The 15,254-nt window shown below is 40.7% G+C and overlaps 1 protein-coding gene across 3 annotated transcripts; it reads right to left on the minus strand.

The window, feature by feature from the left end:
• Positions 1 to 1,448: 1,448 nt before the first annotated feature.
• Positions 1,449 to 14,750, minus strand: LOC132323281 (protein mono-ADP-ribosyltransferase PARP11-like). Of its 3 annotated transcripts, none has more exons than XM_059838310.1 (8): positions 14,660 to 14,750; positions 10,999 to 11,127; positions 10,780 to 10,900; positions 9,462 to 9,537; positions 8,452 to 8,524; positions 8,234 to 8,364; positions 4,474 to 4,625; positions 1,449 to 4,051 (listed from the first exon to the last, which is right to left on the minus strand). In XM_059838310.1, the coding sequence occupies exons 2-8, from the start codon at positions 11,122 to 11,124 to the stop codon at positions 3,738 to 3,740; spliced, it is 993 nt and encodes a 330-aa protein (XP_059694293.1). In that variant the 5' UTR covers positions 11,125 to 11,127; positions 14,660 to 14,750; the 3' UTR covers positions 1,449 to 3,737. The 3 variants fall into 3 exon arrangements, with proteins under 3 accessions (XP_059694293.1, XP_059694291.1, XP_059694292.1); XM_059838308.1 differs by lacking the exon at positions 14,660 to 14,750 and adding an exon at positions 14,348 to 14,502; XM_059838309.1 differs by lacking the exon at positions 14,660 to 14,750 and adding an exon at positions 14,354 to 14,499.
• Positions 14,751 to 15,254: the final 504 nt, after the last annotated feature.

Consider the following 15,254-nt stretch of genomic DNA (forward strand, 5'->3'; position numbering starts at 1 on the left):
TTCTTTACATTCAAGTGAGCCCTTTCCAATTAAAAAATACACTCAGACATGCAAATTTCCAGTCTTGGTGTTGTACACCTTGGCTGTCTCTTGTCCATTCATTACTATAGGAATGAAATGTGGCCTCTCCAACTAAATCCCCAAGTCAAGACAAGCGTAGCACTAAAATTGCTGGACGTTTTATGTGGCACAATTATCTGTATGAGTATGTGGAAGGAGTGACTACTCCTCTACTACCTTTTCTGACACAACAGGAACTATAAAGAGGAAGCCAAGAACAGGAATGTATGAGGATAAACTTGGCTTGTATGAGGATAAACTTGGATGACATGATAAGGGAGGCAGTGATGAAAACCAAACCTGGTCAGTCATATTAACTGATAGAGCATGTAAGAGTGTGTGAAAGGTTATTTCATCCTGGACTTTGGAAATGGTATTGGTGAATTGGACTGCCAGGGGTGCAGGAATCAATAGAGCTGTACACACCCATGGGGTGGAAGATGAACAGGGGAAGGCAGAGTCAAGGAGAACAAAGGGGCTTAACAGAAAGGGGCATAAGAGAGGCCAGTTGGCTTTAAAATGGGTCAAAGTATTCCAGCTGCCAGCCCCCATAGTATTTTTTGTGACTTGTGAAGAGTAGATGGCTATACTGGAGTAGGCCTGTGCTGTTTTGCAAGTCTGCTGTTTTGGACAGTTCCTTAAAATAGTTACAACATTGATGGGCATTTAGGTCACAGGAATTTTAAGACTGACATATGCTCATCTTCCTGAAAGTAATTTTCACTATGTAAACTGCACAGACTCAGTTGAGCCTTCCTGCTATGATATTCTGTGCTGATAAATGTTTTAAAAGGGTGGAGAGTTGTCCTCCAGCTACCAGCTGAACTGGCTTCCAATGTAGTCCTGAATTAAGGTCACCAACTCCAGCCATCACATCATGTATCTATCTCACATCTAGCTTGGATGAGAGTGTACTGGGACACGCAGTAAAAAACAGAGCTGTATCCTTTTTTCTCTCCCTTTGGATTCTAACACAAACAAGAGTTTGTGCAAACTGACCCTGCAAATGAACTGGAATGCAGACAGACACTCTCCCAAACTGCTCTGGATGAAATGAGATCCATTCAGCGATAACTGAGTACATACCAATTGTAAAAAACAAAGCTGGTCCAGGAGGCCAGTATGAGCTGATCTTGTTTTTCTCTATGTCATCCTGAAGCACTGTGCTCATGTGAAAACACGCTGTCACAAGAATAATTTAGTAAGAAAGCTCTACCTCAGATCAAGACACATAGACAAAGAATAACATGCCCTCTTGCACAGGTGTAAAACCAAAAGGGAGAACAAAGTTTCACGGCATGAAACAGTAACAGAAAATATCAAGTTTCCTTCCCCAAAACCAGACAAGAACCCTTCTCTTTTCTTTTAACACTCTCAAGGCCAAGAAATTATTTTCCTCCCTTTCTTTCTCACTGTTCCTTTTATTAAGTCCAACTATTTCCTGTATTGGCTGCTTGTACAGTTCTGGACTTTGCTTGCAATAATAATAATTCTCCCCTTGCCAGAGAAAGGAGAGTTATTTTACAGACATCTTCAATAACAAAATTCATCAGCACAAAAAGCAGAACACATTGAACATTGAAAGAAGAGGTAAAACTTCAGTTGTGCAGTAAGATTAAGATTGTGCCATTCAATTCAAATTAAGCAGCAAACAAGACACCAACACACAAAAAATCACAAAAGTCCCAGAGATCAGTAAAGGTTGTGGTACTTTGTGTCCATGAGGTGCTAAAAAAGAAACTTCAGTTTTCTTAACTAAAAACATTCGTTTCAGAAGAAATAAAAGACCAAATCAAAGGAACAACAGCACATGTATTTGTTAATTTCACAAAATGTATGCTCTGTAGAATACTGTGTAATAATAAAAAGGATTCAGTAATACACAAATTCCCTGCGTGATTTGCTATTCTTTTATACAACATGGGGAACAAAGTGCCTTTTGCAGAGCTAGCATAGTAGTGAATCAAACACAAATCACACCTACAAGAGTAAAACCTAGAGTTCCCAGCTGGGATCAGAAATCATTCTTCCTAAAATAAAGGAAAATGCATTTTAGCCCTAAATGGTTTTGGGACAGGAAAACTGACATGAAATTACAAACAGAAACAGATAAACAACTTGTGCAAGATCCACTGACAGACAACGGTAACAGCACACAGCAGAAGGAAGAGATATTTGTGTCCTCAGTTACAATGCCAGGTATGTCGTCATCTCATGCTTCCCGTTCCACCGGTTTAGTGTGACTTTGAGCAGACCTGGTGATGCCAGCAGCTGCAGTGCCTTTAAATGCAGTACATTTTAAACACAGCCTTTGACCCAAAAAGTTCATTAACAATTCTATAACAAACCAACACAGATCGTTCTATATCTGCTACAATTATATACCGATTCTACAGGGACTTGTTACTGGCCATAGCCAAAGAAAAAGCCTGGAAGGGTTTCAACTTTGACTCTGTCCATTAGTGCTACTTAGGCCCTTTGACAAAGGACACCAGGGACACAATTACATAGCAGATCGTTCACACAACAGTGCATTTCACTGTAACAGCCCCTTCCTCAGCCTCTTTATGTGTTCAGGTACTCAGGTTTGCTCTTTACCCAAATATTGTCTCTTTTGCTCTTTCTACATGTGAAAAATACTCTTCAACTTTACAACCATACCAGTTATGAAAACCTGGTCTACACAAATGTTACTGAAAGCTTTCAATTATAGTGTTTAAAAGCTAAAGGATGGCATCTTTTAAAATTTTCCTTGTTAGTTTAACTGTATTGTTTATATAGTTTAGTTTATAGTTAAGTTAACCTAAACATTGTCTTCAGTAACACAGTCTTCAGTATATGAGCACCGAGTGTATCTTAAATTCAGACACGAATCACAGCAGCTCACGAATACTGCAACGAGATGGCAAAATTTCCATAGGATAAGAACTGAGAAAGGCGTATGGCACTGCTGATATCCCAACAGTGAGCCCAAGTTACATACCAAACAAGTAACAACCACAAGTTTATGGGCCTCATTTCCATCAAAACCAAAGGTCAAATCCTACTGCAAGGGCTTTGTTATTTTCCCAGTATATAATTGAAGCTTACAGTAAAATGTACATAAAGTTAAACCTTACAGCTTTGCTGAACTTTATCTGGAGGAAATTGATGGAGGAGCTGTAGATTCTTTTTCTTTTTTTAGGTTTAGAATCCAAACTAAGAGACCTCCAAACCAAGTAACATGTACTACAGAACACGGACACACACACACACATGTAGCCATGTCCCCTGGGGTTTTGCTGTTGTTGTTCTTATTTTGTTTTATAGGCAATCTTTATAAAAGATTAATTTCATCATATGCATACTATATTAGAGGCATATTTCTAATCACTTTTAATATACTTTAGAAAATCAAAACATAAATCTTACCTTTTAAAATTTACCAATGCTTAATGTATTTAAGGCTCACTAAGCAACTCAGATTTGTAAGTCTCTACATTTGAAAAATGCATTAGTAAAGTTTACAGATTTTTAAAAACAGTTCACCAGTCTCTCTTAAATATTTAATAGCTTCCCTCCTCCATAAATATGTGCCAGCTTTTCTTTCACCTCTCTTTCATGCATCATTTCTATGTTGTTGTCTTTACAAAAGGAACAAAATTATCAAAAAACCACAAATAATACTCAGTTCAAACTTAACAAAATTCTATTAAGTACTCAGGGTAGATTTGGTTGGCATCGAAGATGACAAAGATCTTTGGGTTCCAGGTGTTATCCACACAGCTGTCATACAAGTTCACAAAGCTTCCATCTTTTGAAGGAGGCCTCATGTATTTTGAATCACCACCAATATAGTCACCAGTTAATACACGAGCAAGAAACATGACTTTATCTGGTCTGTGCAGATGAGGCTGCAGGTTCACACCATGAATCTGGAAAGTATCTCCATGCTTCATACTCTCTTTGCAGAAATGGCTGGAATATGATGCATCTCTTGCAAAATAGGTCCCTTTCAAACAAAAACAAAGAAAATTTGATGACATTCTTACCATGACAGTTTGACTACCATAGCATAGCTATCAACAGATGAAAAATAACAGTTCTTTTATGTTTATTAGGAATCTTTTTTTTGTTGTTAATTATTATAGCAATATGACCAAATATTTTTAGTGTGAACATTTTAGTAGGGAGATTGTCTTGTGATCAACACTGCTTTGCTGGGCATCCCTTCCCCGTGCTCCCTGGCCCTACCAGCCAGTTGTGACAATTACATTCTTTACTGCATCCTTAATTACACTTGCCATAAAAGCAGAGCTGTATTAAGCAGCTCTTGGGTAAACACAAGGCATGCATCACAAAGTACACACTATAGGGAAGACTTAATGTTAAGCTGTTAACATTATCACTGTTGTATGTGACAGCAATACTGACCTTTTCCATACACAGCGGCATGCATCCCATTTATTCTCCAGTCAAAGTTATGAATACATATTGCTTCTACAAATTCATTACTGGTGCCATGAAACAGCATCTGCTCATTAATTGTTGGGACACCTCTTTTCTTCTTCAGTTGAGCTTTTTTCCTACAGAAAACACACAATAAATACATAAATAAGCACATAATAAATAAATAAATAGTTGTACAAACACACTAAATTACTACTGCGAAAACACTACTGAGAGTACAGACCTTACACATTCTACTTTACAGGTACCTAGATGACTCTAGGTTTTAAACACGTCAGAATTCTTAAGGTACATACTTAGAAATCACACATTTCTGAATGCTGTAGGACTATTTTCTGACATAGTCTAAGATTTTAAAAAAATGGTCCTCCTACACCTATTTTATCAACATTGTTCATGTGTTAGTTTCAGTGTGGTCATTTTCAGCACATACATCTTTAAAAGAAAGGTAATTTTGCACATTTTGTTTCCTCCACCTGCCTTTAATGTCATGGTGGAAGGGATAACAAAGTTGGTAGATTATAAAGCACTATTACCTAGGCAAACCAGAAAAAACTGATCTAAGGGCTAGTTATGCTGAACACCTGACATTTCTTCAACCAGGAGCCCTCTGTTGTTGGCTGTTGATCTCTGACAATATATAAATGTAGCCTTGAGTAACTTCTCTTGAAACAGAGGAATGGAATGGATTTATAGAAAAACTGAATAATCAATCAAAAGATGTTCTGTGACAGTCCTTTACTATCTCTGACCAGTTCATTTCACAAAGCCAATCATCACTAATATGGGAAATACTGTAAGAGGCAAATGTGTTCTGACCACTACAGTGATGCAAATAATCATTCAAGCAATGATCAAATGTAATCCCTTATCTTATCAATTAAACAAAACACTTTTTCAAAACCATAAAAGTTTAAGTAGCAGTTGTTCCTCCTAAGCAGTAAAATATACTGGGTACAGTGGCAAGCTGGTTGTGCAGAATGCAGAAATGCCACAACAGGACACTTTGGTAATTTGGAACAGAAATCAAGGAGTTCAACTGTTCTAAAGAGCATCATTTTAGCACCTTGTACAAGCAGTGACAAGATAATCCAGTTCAACAAAATTAACTTGATCCAGCACTGTGAAAACTCTTGTTCAGCCAATTCACTCAATGAAAGGTAAAACCTACAGAAAAACTAAATACCCAGACACATGCTCCTTGTACCTATGTAAGCACATAAGCTTTTTCTAAAACTGGTCAGCAATCTCACTGACCAACACCTTTTTTTACTTCTTGTACTCCTCGACAACTCCAAACTGAGATCCTCTTTTCAACTTTCCTACCTGGAACACCAAAAGAAGTGAATTTGAAATGCTGGAATAACTCTTTCTTTGTAATATACTACCAGGCAATAATTTCTTCACCAGTATGTGCAAGCCTAGAGCACTGTCTTGTGATCCAAGGGCAGGATCCAGCATTTTACCTTATTGACTCTCACAACTGGACTCAGCCTATTGATCCAGCCTATCCAGATCCCTCTGGAGAGCCTTCCTGCCCTCCAGCAGATTCACACTCCCACCCAGCTTGGAAGTCTGCAAACTGGCTGAGGGTGCCCTTGATCCCCTCGTCCTGACCCCAGATATAATATCTTTATCTGGACCAGCCCCAACTGAGCCCTGGGGACCCCACTGGTGACCAGCTGGATTCTGTAACTTCATTCACCACCTCTCCCTGGGCCTGGCTATCCAGACAGCTTTTTACCAGCAAACAGTGCACCTGTCCAAGCCATGAGCAGCCAGATTCTCCAGGAGAATGTTGTGGGAAAACAGTGTCAAAGGCTGTACTGAAGTCGAGGTAAAAAAATAACTGCAGCCTTTCCCTCATCCACTTAGTGGGTCACCCTGTCATAGAAGGAGGTGAGGCTGGTCATCAAGTAGGACCTGCCTTTCCTAAACTTATCCTGCCTGGGCCTGACCCCTGCACATGCTGTGTGATGGCACTCAGGATGAGCTGCCCCGGCACTGAGCCCACTCAGCCTGACAGGTCTGTGGTTCTCTGGATCCTCCTTCCAGCTCTTCTTGTGCATGGGCATCACACTTGCTCAACCCCAGCCAACTGCGACCTCCCCAGTGAGCCAGAACTGCTGGTAAATGGTTGCAAGTGGCTCAGTGAGCCCCTCTCCAGCTGTATTGGTACCCTCCAGTAGAGTCCATCCATTCCCTTAGACTTGTGTGGGGTACCAGGTTCCATTTTCTCTTGAATTATGAGGGCTGCATTTTGCTCCCCCCTTCTACCAACTCAGGGTCTGGGTGCCCAGATAACAACTGGTCTTATTATTAATGCCTTTGTTGCCTCAGTCTTTTCTTCATCCTTTGTCATTATGTTTCCCCCCATATCCAGTAAAGGACGGAGATTCTGTGTAGCCCTCCTGTTGTTGATGATTTATTTTTTAAAAAAAATTGTTGTCTTCTACAGCAGTGGCCAAATTAGGTTCTAGTTGGGCTTTGGTCCTTCTAATTTTCTCCCTGCAAAACATCTCAGCATCTTTTAGTCCTTCTGAGTTGCCTGCCCCTTCTTCCCAAGGTCATAAACCCTGTTTTTTGTCTGAATTCCAGACAAAGTTCTCTGTTCAGCCAGGATGATCTTATTCCTCAACTACTTGTCTTTCAGCACATGTGGACAGCCTCCTCCAGAGCCTTTAGGATTTCCCTCTTGAAGAGAGTCCAGCCTTCCTGGACTCCTCTGCCCTTCAGGACTGCCCGCAAGGGACTCTGTCAAACAATCTCCTGAACAACCCAAAGTTTGGCCTCTGGAAGTCCAAGGCAGCAGTTCTGCTGACCCTCTTCCTTACTCCATCAAGAAAAAAAGGAAACTTAACTAAAAGCTGGGTAACTCTCTTAACCATTAACATATATAATGAATTTCACTTCCTCATACACGTTGATATAGCTTTAAATTAACAATAAATGACGTATCTTTAAAAAAATCATGTAACTTATGCAAGATTTTAGTAAACATCTGGTTAGTTATTTCCTCACTCTTTAACTTAGTCTGGATTTTTTATTAGAGTAAACATCTTTAAACCTCCTGATATGTGCTCCTTCCTACAAGATACACAAATAACTTTTGTCAAGTACAATTGCTTAAGACTGACACCAAAAAATAAGTGGATACCAAACTGGGCACTACCTACTTCTTCCAGGCCAGCACAATATGAAGAGGGAAAAGCCAAGAACTTAGAAGGAGGTGTTGTAGGACATTAAACTTAAAAGAATTGCATGAATATGTGTTCATTAGACACTTAATTCTGTCCTATGCTTCATAAAATTGAGAAATTTAACAAGATTGAAATATTCATTTGCTTTGTTCAGCAAAAATTAAAATAATACAAGCCTCTCAAGGAATCATTTTTAAAAAAGCTAATTTTTGTCTCCTTACTTCACTATAAGGATCATGGGCATCTACCACACAGATATTCTGAACACCTTAAATACATTATCTATGCTACAACTGTATCTAATGCATTTCTATAAGTATTAAATTTCTGCACCTGTTGAAGCTACACAGTCTTGAAAATTAAATTTTAAATTAAAGAAATGACAAATACGATAATTTTTTAAAGTTAAAAAGTAACAAAAAAATTCATTATTAATAAAAACAGTTAAACATATTTCTCCTGCATGACTTAAAACTTTTCTCCATTAACAATCCTAAAACTGTTGGTTTTAGAAATAATCTCACCTGCAAAAAAACTCCCACAAGTCTAGATTTTGTATTCTCTTAATTCTTTTAATTCGGTGGCTATCCATTGTTTTTCCAAAGAGACTAGAAACTTCATTATATTCATTTGTTTTCTTTTGCAATGGAATAAGCTGGAAAAAAAGAGGTTAGTGCGATTTCAATTCAATGCATTATTTCATTGTCACATGTTTTTGACCAAGTTGCATACCAACTCTTACCTGGTATGGCTCCTCAGTATTTACATTCTCCCAGTGGGAAGGCACAGGGATAGCCTCATTTTCACAGATGAAACTTCAAACAAAAAAGGTAAAAGCACATCACTTCAAAGACATGAGGCATTTTCTTCCTGTCAAACTCCTGCTCCAAACAATACAGTATGCAAAAAAAGCAAACCCCCATGAAGTTTATACAGAGCTACTGAAAAAGAGTGGTTTAAGCACATGCACTACACACATTGAAGCTCTTAAGCCTTAAAACAGGGACTAAAAGAAGAAATCTCCTGAAAGTAAAAAAATGTCACCACATGGAAATAAGAGTACTGAATGCAATTATTCGAAGAATAAAGTAAATTGCCACATCATTGGCAATTTACCACTATTTAGCAAATATCTACTGAAAAACTGTTGGCACTTCAAAAACAGTCTTCTTGAAAGTCAGTGTAAACAGATTGCTCTACATTTCTTATGACAAATTTCTTTTTTAATGTATAACCACACTACAATTCAGAACTAATTTTTTTCTCAGAAACTATTTAGGGAAAAAAATCCACACATGCTATGTACTCAATTTCACCTGCGGCAGCAACACTGCATTGCTCAGTTTATTGTTTAGTGAGTTCCAGATTTACATCAGCTCAGCTTTACACTGAATGACTGATCAAACGGTAAGAAACTGACAATCTAAAGCAATTACGACTCAAAAAAAAATTATTACAACACAATTTCTTAAACTTCAAGTAAGTTTAGAGTAAATGAGTAAAATATAGACACAGCATATAACTCACTCTTTTTTTGCTGTTACAGTACTACTTCTAAATAATGTATGGAGTCACTGGATTGCATTTTTTGGTGCTGCTTCCCTGCAGTAATTCTGGTTCAATAGGTATTCAGAGCAAGTGACTCCAAAAGCAAATAAATATAAACAATTAAGATAAAATCCTTTTGTTTCATTTTACTTAGAAGAAGCAGGAATAAAAGAAAAATAAGGAGTCTTCCTCTTATTTCCTTACCTGAATGAATTGATTGCAAAGGGAGCTCGCTTTATTGGACGTTGTTTAAGGGTAGTTAGGTTGATTTGTTTCATCACTGAGCATAAAACAAGAATTAGGAAGACATTTTTGGGAATCATCTACAGCATATGAAACATTGAAGTATCATTTTTAAAAAGAATGCTACTACACCCTAAGCTACTTGATATTTCAACAAGTAACAAAGCAGCATTTTCAATAAATGTTTCTAAATGCACTGTCATTTACATGAGTTGGGAAAATGTCCAAATATTACACACAGAAAAGACATATTTTTAAAATATCCACCTAACATTCAGCCCCACTAAATCACAGGCAGAACGTCTATTGATTTGAAAGGGATGACAAAGAATACACTATTCTTGGTGTAAGACATCATGGCCTAAAGAGAGTAACATAAAAACTGTTCTTTAACATTTGCTTATAGTGTAGTGTTTTTATTCTGGACGCAAAACAGAGTTTTTTATAAAAAGACATTTCACAAGTAAGTATAAAACTCCTTGTATTGTTAGATACCATCTTACTGCCAGTATATTGCTGTTTTACCCAGTCCCCACTTTCTGTATTTGAAATATTTGACATTTGAATACATATATTGGAATATGTATTTACTTCCTTAATTCCCTATATTTAAGCATATAGCTGTTTTGTAATTTAATTAGAAAATAAACCATCTATGAATAGAAAAACTAAAAAAAAAAGTTACTAGAACACACCTGTGAACAAAGAACAGATTACATTTATAATTAGTTACATACATTAGAAGCCTGTAATGCTCTGTAATTTACAAGAACAGCATAAGCAAGATCTTTACAATCTACCAGTAAATCCTTTTGCCTATCTCCTTGTTATCCTGAGAACAGAACTGGCTTCAACTACCTGCTGAATTATTAAATCATTTTGATGCCAGTATTTTGCAGGAAGCCTCCTTTACAGAAATGTTTCTTACACAGAATGAATGGAAGAGGTTTTCCAAGCTTACAGGCAGCTGCACATTAAAGAAAAAAGGTTCAACCTTCCAGTTCAAGAGATGTATCCTACATGCCACTTGCAGCAGGAGCAAGCAGTAGGAACTCCAAAGCAGTGCTATTAAACAAAACATGCTACTTCATTAAGAAACTACACAAAAAATGTAACAGGGCAGCTGTTTCTAAAAACTCCTATGTATCTTCCAGTAAAGAAGCCATTCTTAATCATGTTTTCACACAGATATGACTACAATAACCTGCTGAATGAACAAATGTGTTGGTGTATCTGAGACCTTCTATTGTTTAAATTTACTCTTTGGCAAGACACATACCTGAAAAGTCCAGTGTGTAGTTAAACTTTGCAGTAGTAAAAGACAGAGATCCACGGGGGTCTGTTCGGAAACTCCTTTCAATATCCTCACTGCTGATGGAGCAGTGACTGTTTGAGTCAGTCTTCAAAATAAAAGAAAAAGCACATCAAGACAAACTCAGCCATAGGGACTTTTATGTATGGAATCCATCAGAACCAAAATAACTTCATAGGTACTTACCTGAAACATATGCCATTTACCACATTCAGCTAAATAAAACCAGCCCCACTGGGTATCAGAGGTATCCATGTCTTCAACTGAACTTTCCATCTTTGCAAACACATCTTCTGATGGTCCTTGAAGCATTTCCTGAAACATTCACACACATACACACAAATAAAGTTTAGAGAAATTTATTAAAAAAGCAAAATAAAGTGCATTTGCAATAACTACAAAAAAAAAAAAAAAATCCTATCAGGCTGAGGACTGATCTGTTCTTTCTTTTCCAGAGAAAAATTCTCAATTGCTACTTATCCAGTATTATCTTTTAACTTAGGTAAACACTTCCAAAATGTTCTTAATTGTCTGTAAAGTGTGACAGTAAAGGCAAGAGCTATAGGCTTTATGTGATCAAAGAGAGGTGCTAAATTTCATATCGATGGTTGTAGGATCAAAGCCACTCAGAAATATACAACAGGCTCTTCATTCATACTTCGCAAGAATGAGATGTTGGGGTTACATCCAACAGCTTGATGGGAACACCTACTAGGGTACTCACCAGCAGTGAACAAATCAGACTGGAAATCAATAGTTGTAAGAAAAAAAAATAAAACTAAGACAAAGAATACAATTATTTAACTGTGCAAGACCACAGTAGATTATTCCTTCCCATTGCATGAAGAAGAATTTTCCCCCTAATGCACTCACTCAAAAATGACACAGTGAAATTCCTGATACTCTGTACTTGTATTTATAGAAAAGGTTCACACCAAAAGCAAGACTGGCTCCCACACAAGCAGTGACTACCACAGCTGGGGTTCTGAAGGATGGAAGAAAAAGAACTGAGGAAAGGATACAGCAGAGGTCTACAAAATCATGACAAAACCAAAAAGGGAGTACAGAATCACATTTTCTTCTGCCATATGGAGGAGACACCTATTGAAGGTTGCACATGTCAAGTTCAAAGTAAGTGAAAGAAAAACTTCATGAACCAGATGGAAACCAATGGAATATCTTTTCATGGTATGGTGTGGATGCTGCAAATGTATGGAAGTTCAAAAAGAAGCCAGACAAGTTTAAGTCCACCAAGAGCTATGCCAGAATACCTTTAGAAGAATAGTCCCTGCCAGAATTCAGCTCATTCTTTGTTTGTCAATAAAATTCTGAAAACTCTGAAAGTGCTCACCTCTCTTTGCATGTATTTCCTAATGTGTCAACTTTCTGCAACAACCTCCCCAAACAAAAATTCTAAGTAAGTTTCAGGGAATCTTTCAGACAAAAAACTTGCCCCACACTCAGAAAAGGTCAGCAATTCAGCCACTCCAACTGTTTAAGCAAAACACTTTGGCACTCTTCCCAAATATGTCCTCAACTTCACTTTTTCTTCCAAGAAGTGAAACAACACACTTCAGCACAAGTCAAACAAAATGCAGTTAATATCCTGGATGCTTCAGCTGTTTCCTGGTCACTTCAACCCAGAAAAAATAGAGACCTGAAGAAGACAAATACTGGAAACTAAAAGTAGGCATCCCCATTCTGGCCAGTGCTACTGGGGCAGCAGTTCAGAGCAGGAGGCACTTCTGGCACCACCCTTCATCCCCCATTTTTCCCAAGCTAGCTGTATTTCTGCCATTGTTTGGAAAAAAAAATAATAATCTGAGAAACCTCTCTGTGATAGTAGCTAGAGGCTGTACTCTAATCATCAAAAACTCCAAAGTGTTACAAAAATCTAGATGCTTAGAGATCAGGGGAATCATAAGTGGATCTCCAAAACATCACCAAATTGCAGAATCTGAGGGCAAACCTACTTCAGTGAAAATGAAAGCCAACCCAAGGTTCCATGTATGGATTGCTGCCTCAAGTTCAAGCAGCACTACACAAAAGGTTCATCAGCTGCACAGAAAAAGTATTTTGAAAGAGATAAGAAAACCATTCTCTGCTTCAGAGGGCATCTGTCACCATCTCTTCTGTTACCCACAGCAACACAGCCACAGAGCCTACATTCCCTTGGTGTTAAAAGCGCAACTGGCCAACATCTTTTGGTGAAAATCTTTCACCTTCAATTTAATTCTGCCTCTTGAGTAAGTATTTGACTATGTTCTATCCTACTGAGAGCAGGCAGAGGTAGGCTGCACTTCTTTAAATCTGAGGAAAGCAATTCAGGCTTTTCTTGGTAACGTTTTGTTTCCTCACTGAAGTGGTGAGCTCAGCTCCCTCCCAGCATTAGTTCAGGGCCTTGACTCTGACCAATCAAACCAATGATGCCTTTGGAACAAGAGGACATGCCTTTACAAGCAAAGAAGGCATGATTATCTGTGCCTGACAACAGACTTAAGAGTCCTCCAGGGGCATCACATTATTCTCTCCAGAATAAACCATTTACTAAGGAGATAGTTATTCCCATGGCTTTCAAAAATCTTACATTCAACCCACATATTTGTACCCTCATCACAAAGCCTAGGGTAAACAGGTAGATTCCAGGATATTTTAGAAGTGTGGAGGAAACACCTGAAGGCATGAATATGTAAAGCCATAAAAACAAGAGAACTTCTCAAATGCGACACAAATCCAAAATGTTTGAAGGAATTACTGATTAATTCAAAATTAAATGCACACCATTTATAAGCATTAGGTAGCATTTTGAGAAGGGTCTCAACTCCCATCATTAGCACTGTTTCTACTGGTCCAGGAGCTACCAGAACAGCTCATATTAAACAAATGTCTTGGGAAAAACATCCTCCTAAACAGGAACAGCACTCATTGTGCGCTGTGACTGAATGGCTTTACTACTACTGGCAATGCACCTTCTCTTTTTTCCATAAGTACTTCATGTTCAACCGATATACATCCTTTACAGTGTGCAGGCTCAGAGAATGCTTTGGGTTAGAAGACAACTTTAAGACCATCTGGTTTAAATCGCCCTGCCGTGGTCAGGGACACCTTCCACTGGACCAGGCTGCCCCAGATCCCATCCAACGTGGCCTTCAACACTCCCAGAGATGGGGCATCCACAGCTTCTCTGGGCAACCTGTGCCAGGCTCTCACCACCCGGATGATAAACACCGCAGCATCCCAATGGACTACTCTGTCGGGATTCCTGTGCTGCCTGCTTCACTTGGCACACCGTGCTTTATTGCCAAAGGCTCTTCTCCCTGCAAGCATCGACTTGGTACAAGTATCCTGCTGGAAACACAGGCAGTGCTAAGGGAATCTCTGGCTCTTCCTTGGAGAACACGACACCTGATAAGGAGACCTGCCTGACGTGAGCCCGCAGGGCTTGGGAGGGGAGGCAGGAGGAGGACCGGCACTAGCACCAATACGGGACACACGGTGGAATGACAATGCCCTTCCCACCTGCGCCCCCACGCACCCGCACCGTGCTGCCGGGGGCCGCCGTCGCAATCCCGCCCGTAACCGCACCCTCCAGAGCCGAAGCCATGGGCGCTCAAGGGCACGGCCCGGCGACCGAGCCGAGCACAAGAAGCACTACCCCTCCATCGGGCGCGCAGGCCGCTCCCCCACACGCAGCGGCCGCCGCCCCCCGTGCCCGTGCCCAGCCTGGCAGCGCGCTGCCCGGCGGGCGGGGCGGGGCGGGCGGCGGCCTGCGGGGCGCGCGGGGGGAGGGCGCGGCGCGGGGGAGGGGCGGCGGCGGCGGCGGCCGTTCCGCCCCGCCCGCACTCACCGCTGCGGCCGCCCGCACCGGGCGCGGTCCCGCAGGCCGCCCGCGCCGCGCGGGCCGGGCGCGCGGGGCCCGCTCCGCTCCCGGCGCTTCCGTTACCGGCGGCCGCGGAGGGCGGGGCCAGCGCTGCCGTGGCTGCGCCCCATTGGCCCGTCGGGGGCGGGGATGCAAATGAAGGCGGGGGTGGAGCCGTTGGCGTGACGCGCAGAGGGGACCGGGAGGGCCCAGGGCCGGTGCCTCTGCCGGTGCCTCTGCCGCAGTGTCAGCACCGATACCGATACCGGCACAGTCCCGACCCCAGCACCGCCTCCTGCCCCAGTCCCAGTGCCAAAAGCAGTCCAACTCCTGTCCAGTGCCAACACCAGTACCAGGCCTAGTTCCAGTATCAATACCACTGCCTGTGCCAGTACCAGCATCAGCACCAGTTCCAATCCGAGCACCAGTCCCAGTTCCAGCACCAGTCCCAGTTCCAGCACCAGTCCAAGTACCTGTACCAGTACAAACACCAGGCCCTGCGCCAGTGTCAGTACCAGTTCCGTGCCAGTCCCAGTACCTTTACCAGGCCCAGTCCCAGTTTCGGCATCAGTCCCAATTCCAA

The sequence above is a fragment of the Haemorhous mexicanus genome, chromosome 2 (assembly GCF_027477595.1).
Source record: "Haemorhous mexicanus isolate bHaeMex1 chromosome 2, bHaeMex1.pri, whole genome shotgun sequence".
In the NCBI taxonomy this organism is placed as follows: domain Eukaryota; kingdom Metazoa; phylum Chordata; class Aves; order Passeriformes; family Fringillidae; genus Haemorhous; species Haemorhous mexicanus.